This window comes from Rhopalosiphum padi, chromosome 3 (genome assembly GCF_020882245.1).
Source record: "Rhopalosiphum padi isolate XX-2018 chromosome 3, ASM2088224v1, whole genome shotgun sequence".
Taxonomy (NCBI): Eukaryota; Metazoa; Arthropoda; class Insecta; order Hemiptera; family Aphididae; genus Rhopalosiphum; species Rhopalosiphum padi.
The window spans coordinates 65,129,488-65,139,327 of NC_083599.1; the positions used below are offsets into that span (position 1 = coordinate 65,129,488).

Genomic DNA, 9,840 nt, shown 5'->3' on the forward strand with positions numbered 1-9,840 from the left:
TCGATTATTTGACCGGCCCATCGGGAAATTTCCCGATCTCCCGATCTGCCAGTCCGCCACTGACCGTCACGCTCCCGGTGGCCATTTTTCATTAGGGCTACGAAGAATGGTTTCCCGCGTATAATAATTTTAAACACTTGTTATACTTGTTACACTTGTTATACGTGCGCGTATCGTATATATTTTATACGCGTGGCTATGAAACGGGTCTTTACTATAAAGGCATAACAATATTTATACTTCTGTATTACACATTTTTTATTAATTTATTATCACATTTTTAAACATAAAATAATAATAGTAACATTTAAAATATTTACAATTGTTTTCGAAATTTAATAATAAACATAAAAATCTATTCATCGTCATCATCATCATCGTCGCTCGAACTGCTGTCGTCTGGATAAATTGTTAAAATTATTGGCTCTAATATTTCGTCCCTCAGTCCTGCTTTGTGGAAATCCTCCTCTTGAATTTTCACGCAATGTTCTCCACATTTGGCCCAATCATCAGCAGTTACCGCATCAATTTCTGTATGAACGAGTGCCTCAACATCAGCAATTTTAAATGTTGAGTTTTTTTCAGCCACTCTCCCTTTAAATTGTGCCCAAATCAATTCTATGGGATTATACTGACAGTGGTAAGGTGGAAGTCTCACCACTTCATGCCCCATTTGGTGTGTCAATTCATCCAACTTATAAATTTTTCCATGCGGCATCGCAAGTTTGACTTTCGCCCGTAATTCGTCAAGAGTTTCGAGGGGAGAAAAGTCTATATTTTTTCCGCGCAACCATTGCTGAACATCCGTCTTCCTACTATTTGACTTCGGGTAGTATTCGAGTAATGCAGAATGGTATGATGCGTTGTCCATAACAATGACACTGGGCTCTTCCAAGTTCATTAACATTTGCAAATACCACGTTTCAAAAATTGTAGCATTCATCTGTGAATAATAATCTTTGGTATTGCCAGAGTTACAACGAAAAATTAATTTTGCGTCTTTGACAAAACCAAAGGAAGGAGACCCAGCGTGACAAACAATAAGGCGACTGCCTTTCCCTGTAGGTACTTTTAAGCACTCTGTATTCTCCTGGTTTAGCCAAATATGTCCCCGAGTATGATTTTGGTTAACCCAGGTCTCGTCTGAATAGACTATTGGCCGAATATCACCATTTGTACGAAGCTCGTTCATTTTACGTAAAAATTTTACGCGCGCAGCCACTATGTCCGACCGTTTCATAAGAAATTTGTGACCGTCGTTACACCTTTTGTACTTAAAATTAAGTTTTTTCAAAATAATTTTTACAGATGATTTCGACCCCCGGTAATCAGTTTTTTCTCGCAATGCTGCTAAAATTATTGTGCTTGTTGGAAATTCTCCTTTATCATAAAAGCTGTGGACCACTCTTCTGACCACAACACTGTCGAAATCGTCAAGATCGGTGACAGGTTTGTCACGACTATAACGTTTTCTAGGTGATCAAAATTTAATATCAGTAGAACTTCCGGTACCTAACTCTTCTTCATCACCCAAAGATATAGTTTTGCTTTCCTTACAAATTCTCTGTACAGTAGACCGACTTACCCCACAAGCCTCTGCCGTCCTCTCTTGACATAATCGGAAAAAATTTGCAACTTCCGACTGGTCTTTTTTACTGGCCAACGTTTTAAAAAAATTGTACACGTTGTATATGGTTTTTTTGGTTTGTGAATGAATATCTGGCCGGATCGACATTTCAAATAAATAATATACGCACAAAAATAATGAAAAACCGCAAAAAAAAACAAAAATGTACAAACAAACAATATGCAACAGCCGTACAAGAAATTCGTAACAAACTCAATTCACTCATCGTTGTTGCCCCTTCTTCGGCATATCCGCCGGGGAAACGATCCTGGGCGCTCTACTCCATAACGATGGTGTAGACATCCTGGCAAGGTCGCCATCTGAGACACTTCACTATTCGTGGAGCCCCAATGACAGACACTTTATAATTTAAGAAGGTCGCCAACCACAAACCGAGGCCCTATTGAGCCGGAGTATTGTGGATTTATATACAAAGATGAGAAACAATAGGAGGAAATAATTTAAGTCGTTTTATGGAGATATATAAAGTTTAATTTTGTGCCGAGAAAGCCAAACGGCATAAAACTCGGACTTAAAAAAAATTAATCGGAATAAAATATTAATGACCTATACTGTTAATATAATATAATTTTATATATCTAAAACAACCTCATGAAGGGGCCCGGCGTTCGTAGACGTCGAGGGTATACATTACAACCATAATTTATTATATATAATGTTATTTTTTTTTATAAGATATAAGGAATATAAAAGTACTCACATACCGGCCGGATATAACAATATATATATAACTAAAAATACCAAAAAAACACCACGTCACTCATCATTGTTGCCCCTTCCTCGGCATATCCACCGGGGAAACGATCCTGGGCGCTCTACTCCATAACGATGGTGTAGACATTTTTTTTTTTTTTTTGACACTTAGGGTCTTAATCTTCCTCGGTGCGAGTGGCTCTGGAGCTAGATTCTTCTTCTTCCGTCCCATACTGGTTCTCGCTTAGTGCAGGCCTAGGGAAGCCTATTTATGAGGTGAATTAAAAGACCAACCCTTCGTTTTTTTCATAAATTCGGATTAAGTTTGATATTGAGGCTGTACATCTCACTTTACAGAAACCCCCCCATGAAAGTTTGCCCCTTCGAGACGGACTTTCATGGATGAAAAGACGTTGGATGTAGATTAAATTTATGACGGATAGAGAGTTGAATATGTTAACTCTACGCTTGAATATTTATATAAGTACTGTGAACTACACATTATTATTATGATTTCGTATGGCATAAATGAGCAACATTAACAACACTTAAAATATTAAAAGATGTAACATCTACATAATTAAAATTAAAATTAAAAATTAAAAGATGGTCAACAGTGATAAAACTAAAAAAAAATAAATAAATAAATAAAATAAAAAAAAGTAAACATATAACACATAAAATAGATAGATAAGAGGTTCCCCATTTGGTAAATGTAAGGGTTGTGCTATAGTTTCACATCCAGGTTCTTCATCCATTCCACCGCTTCTTCCTTCGTCAGGTGGATATCTTCTATGGTACCTTTAAATGCATGAATTGGACACTCAGTGATGATGTGATTGATCGTCTGGGATTCATAACCACAGTCACACGTTTCATTGTCTCGTAGTCCCCATTTATACATCATGTGACCACTCCTACCATGACCAGTTCTAATACGGTTTAGTGTTACCCAAGTATTTCTTCCGAGGTCAAATCCCGGTTGTTTGATAGTTGGGTTTATCACCAGTTTTTGGTTATCTGGATTTTCTGTTGTCCATTCGTTTTCCCATTTAGAACTTATATTGAAATTATCTTTGGTGAGGTCCCTTGCTGTTTTCCATGGTGGTTTACGTGACTTGAATCGTTGGACATCTTCTAATGCAGTCAGGTCCGTGTGTATGGGGAGAGAGGGGTTATTAGTGTACTTTTTCCATTCTTGCAATAGTGCATGTTGTCTTCGTAACTTTGGCGGAGCAATGTTGCTAAGCACTGGTAGCCATTTTAGTGGTGTGGACTTTGTCAAACCACCAATTGTGCGCATTGCCGCATTAAGGTGTTTGTCTACGTTCTTTGTGTGGACGCTGTTAAGCCAGACAGGGGCACAATACTCAGCTGTAGAATAAACTATTGATAGCGTGCTTATACGTAACGTATTCGCATCAGCTCCCCATGTTGAACTAGATAGCTTTGAAATGATGCTCTGACGGGTCTTGACTTTTGCTGATAGTCTGGTTAGGTGTTCTCTATAAGTGAGTGTTCTATCTAGAACAACTCCTAGGTATTTTGGGTGTTTAGTATTTCGTACTTCCTGACCTCCAAAGCTTATATTTATTTCTTGACTAGCTTTTTTGTTATTCAAATGAAACACTGTTACTTCCGTTTTTGTTGGGTTAGGCTTTAGTCTCCACCATTTAAAATATGAGTCTAACTTACTAAGGTCGTTGGTTAGGGGCCCTTCTAGTCCCTCAAAGCTGGTACTCTGACTAGCTAAGGCGATGTCATCCGCATAGATGAACTTTTTGGAAGATGTCGAGGGCAGATCTTTTGTATATAGGTTGAATAGTAGTGGTGCTAAGACCGATCCTTGTGGTAATCCGTTATTTAGCACTCTCGTCTTACTTTTTTCCTCTCCTATGTAGACGGTTAGTTGTCTATTACTGAGCATGTTGTTAAGTAATGTGAGTAATGTTTTACAGGGGATTACATCGAAGAATTTAGATAGTAGGCCTTTTCGCCAAACTGTGTCGTAAGCAGAGGAAAGATCGACAAAAGCTACAGCCGTTTTTAGTTTTTTATCGTAGCCGTTTTCGATGTGGGTGGTTAACGCCATGACTTGGTCACAACAGTTTCGTTGTGGGCGAAACCCTGTCTGTTCTTGCGGCAAGACCTCATCAATAGTTTTCGATATTCGGTTATAGATTAGTCTCTCGAGTAGCTTGTAACTTGCACTTAGTAGCGATATTGGTCTGTAACTTTTTACGTCATCGTTTGGCTTCTCTGGTTTTAGCGCCGCTAATACCTTGGTTGTTTTGAATAGTTTTGGTAATTTACCCGAGTGTAATATGTCGGAGAAAAAGTCGGCTAACCATTTTCTTGTATTGGGACCACAGTTCTTAAGAAATTCCGGGTGAATACCATCTAATCCCGCCGCTTTACCAGTTTTTACACTTTTTAAGGCTATTTTTACTTCTTCAGAGTTAAAATTCTTAGCCCATTCAGATCTGTCCGTTGCTTCACGTTTTTTAGTTTTTAGGTTAATAATAACTTTTCTTGCTGTTTCTTTATCCATCGTAGCTCTGGTCATTTCGATTATTCTGTTAGCAAATTCATCGGGTTTAATTTTCGGTACCGTTTTTGTTCTTGTCGGGTTCGGGTCAAGTCTGCGGAGCAGATTCCAGGCTTCTCTACTGGAGTGTTTGAAATCTAGATTTTCCATTGTCTCAATCCATCTATCTTTACGTGATTTTGCCAGTGAAGTTAGGAGCATATCTGCAAATTTAGTTGTGCCATTTTTTTTGGTATTCTGTATAGAGTTGATTACTTTCAGGATTCCACCCTGGTATATAATCTCGTCTATAACCTCGGGGAACACAGCGCTTTGCCGTTCCTTTAACAATACCCACAAAACGGTCGTAATTATTACTCGTTGGTTTGATCCACCTAATATTTGCATCAATAGATTTCGCGAAAGTATGCCAGTCTGCTTTTCTAAAATTCCATCTAGGTTTCTGAATGGTTTTAATAATTGGGATTTGAATGCCAACATTTATGAGTATAGGCCTGTGCTGGCTTCTTGGAAAGTTGTTTAGAACGGTTCTGTAGGCTGGTATGGCTATTCGGTTTTTATTTTTTGAGACGATGCATAGGTCAGGGTTGTATCCCCTGTCCCACCGACCTGAGTGAAATGTCTTCCTATCTTTTGCATTAAATACCAGTTGCATGTTTTCGTTATCCATCCAGTTATATAATATTTCACCATTATTATCATTCATATCATATCCCCAGCTGGTATGGTGGCTGTTAAAGTCTCCAATATATATTGATTGATGTGGCATGACTGGTAGTGGGGGGGGTTGCCATATTTCGTTAGGTGGTTTATATATGTTGAGGATGGTTATCTCAGCGACACGTATAGCTATAATGTATACAGTGTCTGTCGATGTTGAGAAAAGGTGGCTCCAGTTTTTTATATCGTTCCTAACGTAGGTGGCAGACCCATAACTTCTATGATATAGAGCTGAAATAAGTGTGTATCCAGAAATTGTAGCTCTTTGTGTCATTTGTATCTCATCTGGAACATGAGTTTCTTGCAACAGGACTACATCTATTTTATGTTCTTTCAATAATCTTTCGAGATATCTGCTTTTATCACTGCTAATTCCTTCCACATTAAGTTGAAAGATACGGAGCTGAGTGCCCAGATCTCGAGTCAAATAGTCCTCATAAGGACGGTTTTCTGGTTGAAAAGTGTTGATGTTAGAGTTGTTGTTGCTCATGGTTGCTGTGAGGTTTTAAGAACAGTACAGCAGCCGGTGGTGGTAATTCTTTAGCCGTCTAGGACGTTGCCCGGGCTACACTACGTGGAAGCGAATTACCTTTGTACCCTAACTACACATAACTTCGACCTAATGCAACGGTGTGAGTACTGGTTCATGAAATTGACGGAGGTGAATTACGTTGTATGTCCCTTGTATTCGATTGGACTCTGGATCGGTTACGGTATAGGCGTTGTTACCATTGTAGCTAGTAACGATGTAGGTCCTTCGTATAATAGAAAAAAATTTTGTATGCATTTATCTATAGCTGAGCTGAGACGGTGGGTCTTGACTAGGACTTTAGTGCCGACAACAAATGACGTTGGCTTGCCTTGTTTGTAATGGCGCCGTTTCCTCCGTTCAGAGTGGCTGATTTGAACTTCTCTAGCCATAACAAGTTTGGTGTTTTGTACAAGAGGGGTTCGGAGTGGAAATGAGACGGCCTTGCCGAACGGGTTATACCGGTCCTCAGAGAGAAATAATTCTTGCGGAGTGTTGCCCGTAGCTTCGTGAACGGTATTATTTAGTACCCACTCAATGTATGTCACATACCGAGGCCATTCAGCGTGGTTGTCATGACAATATGCTCGAAACATTCGGCCCAGTTCGCGCATGACTCTTTCGGCTGGGTTTGACTGTGGATGATACACGGATGTCTTGGTAGGTGGGACACCGAGGGTCGCTTACGGAGGTCGATGTTTTAAAAGAGCTTACCGCTCTCGCTATCAATTTTAACGTCGGTCCCGATAACATTCCAGCCTTTTTCCTTTATAATTGTAGATTTATACTAACACCAATTTTAATCTATATTTTTAACTTATCATTCCAAAACGGTATATTCCCCGACCTATGGAAAAACTCTTTTATTTATCCCGTTTTTAAAAAAGGCGATCCCACAAATGTTTCTAACTATCGGCCAATATCAAAAATATCAGTAATTCCAAAACTTTTTTCAAAACTAATTTCTACTAAAATTAATAATTATTGCTCCTCATTTCTCACTCGTCATCAATATGGTTTTAGACCAAAGCGATCAACTCTACTTTTTAATATTTTTATAAACGACATTCCGGATGTTATAAAAAATTCTCGTGTTTTTCTTTTTGCTGATGACCTTAAACTGGTAAAAATAATTAACAATCAAGATGATGCGCTTGACTTATAAAACGATATTGATAACATTCAATCCTGGTGCTCAACTAATCGCCTGTTATTAAACATTGACAAATGCAAATTTATGCGATTTAGCCTCAGTAAAAATGTCATCAATTACAATTACAAAATTTCCGGCACTCATATTGAATTATTAACAAAATTTAAAGACCTTGGTGTCATTTTCGATTCTAAGCTAAATTTTTCGGCCCATATTGAAATGATAAAAAATAAGGCAATGCGCAACCTGGGTTTCATCAAAAGAACCTGTGGATCATTCAGTGATCCACTACCCCTAAATGTCTTATACTGCACCATTGTTCGCTCAAACCTAGAATACTGTCCATTAATTTGGACTAATAACACTTCTAAACAGATTGATGCGATCGAATTAGTTTAAAATAACTTCCTCCGTTTCATCTCCTTCAAGTTTAGTATCTATAGACCACCTCATGGTTCCTATGATTCAGTTTTATCATTTATCAATCTCCTCCCGCTTAAAACTAGACGCACTTTACTACTATCAAAATTTTTACACAATTTACTCTTAGGGAATATCGATTGTGATGAGCTACTTTCCCTTATCCGTTTTAAAGTAAATCACCGTAACACAAGATGCAATGATTTATTCCATCCCGTCTCATATAAAACAAACTATATGATGAACTGTCCTTCAAATATCCTAATGGCTGCGGGTAATTCCATTACCTTTGATTTAGTTTAGCATGTCTCGCCCTATTTCTTTCTTTGCTGTTATTTATTCTTTTAATACTCTTGTCTATATTTGTAAATTATTTATTTATTTATTTATTTATTTACAATACGGGACGAACCCTTTAATACATGAATATAATAGTATAATAATAATAGTTTTAAAAGTTTAGGAAACGAGGCTCAAATTTTAGAGAGAGAATGAAGGGTCAGTGTTGGCAATGCGCATAAGACAGATGATCGGTGAGTTAAGATAGTAGTTTGAGGAAGAGAAAGGTATATGAAATGGAACAGATGATCGTGTACGGCGGGAGGGGACATTAAATGAAACACGGGATAGTGATTCAGGACTGTCAATTTTAGATGAAAGAAGATTAGATAGAAATGTCAAGTTAGCTGAATGACAACGATCGGCGAGGCTTCCCAAGGAAAAGAGGCGTTGGATTGGCGTGTAATCGTGAGGTGGACAGACTACATTTAATTTGTAAGCAGCTTGACGGAGGAATTTTCTTTGAACCCTTTCAATCATACTACGTGCGGAAGCAGTGGACAGGTCCCAGAGGACGGAACCATACTCAAGGATGGGACGGACTAGGGAGCAGAAAAGAGTTTTTAGAGGGGAGAGCAAGTGAAAGTCTGAAGAGACACTTTTTTTTTTTTTTTTTTTTTTTTTCTAAATCTAATAAAAACTTGACACATTATTAATGGCTTCAGCCAAGTCCCTCTCTCGCTTTAATCTGCGAGAAGTGATCGTTGATATATACAATTTTAAGTCTTCATCTGTTAAGGACTGACTGGTTAGAATAATATGCTTTAATATTTTAGACCCCAAATCGAAAATTTTCCTTTTTTAACGTTATCCCTTTGGAAATGGCTTCAGTCAATAAGGACAATGCTATACTTTCGGATTTTACTCCAGGATCATTATCCTCGATAAAGTTTAACAAGGCAGAGATGTCTTGATTGTTCAAAGTCTTCAACATATGAACTGGCATCAATTTAACCCATTTCAGAGACTCTATCAAATGACTTGTTATTAATTTAGCATCATCAATTGCTCTGTCTAATTTATATGTTCTAGGTTCTTCAAGATTTATAATGAGCTTTATGGGTCCAATATTGAGTTTTATTATTACTGTAAATTACTTAAATTATAACTATATAATGTATTATTATTACCATGTATACACACAAAAATTGTTAAGGACTCACGTCCGTTTATAATAATAAAATAAAATAAAAAATAAAATAAAAATAAAATAATATATTATTATACTTATTTAAAATTTGATTGAAACGTTTTTATTGCATTTTTTACTATAGCTCTCAATGGATAACTGGTTCAACTCATATAATTTACAATGTAAATTAAAATATGAAGGAATTTTGAGTGTTGGTACTGTGAGGTCTAACCGTATTGCTGGTTGTCCATTAGAAAACGATAAGACAATAAAATCAAAGGGACGTGCCACGTGGATATTTTGATTATTCTGTTGATACCGAAAATAAGATTGTAGTGACAAAATGGTTAGACAACAAAATAGTAGGTACATGTTATATCAAATTATAAAGGACCACTTCCTGTTGAAAATGTGAAAAGGTGGTCAAAAGCTCAAAAAGATAAAGTGGAAATCCCCAGGGCAGCAGCGATTGGAGAGTACAACTCTTACATGGGTGGCATAGATCTCCACGATATGCTGGTAGAGCTCTACCGTGTTCATATTAGGGTTAGACGGTTTTATTTGCGTATTATATACCATTTACTGGATATGTGTGTTGTCAACTCGTGGCTCTTATACAGGAGATACTGTAATCAACTCAATATAAAAAAATACAAAA

At 37.4% G+C, this 9,840-nt stretch overlaps 1 protein-coding gene across 1 annotated transcript; it reads right to left on the minus strand.

Moving 5' to 3' along the window:
• Window positions 1–234: 234 nt before the first annotated feature.
• On the minus strand, window positions 235–1,947 carry LOC132925366 (uncharacterized). Its single transcript, XM_060989769.1, has 3 exons — window positions 1,850–1,947; window positions 391–1,460; window positions 235–242 (listed from the first exon to the last, which is right to left on the minus strand). Exons 1-3 carry the CDS (start codon window positions 1,945–1,947, stop codon window positions 235–237), a joined length of 1,176 nt encoding a protein of 391 aa, XP_060845752.1.
• Between the last annotated feature and the right edge of the window lie 7,893 nt (window positions 1,948–9,840).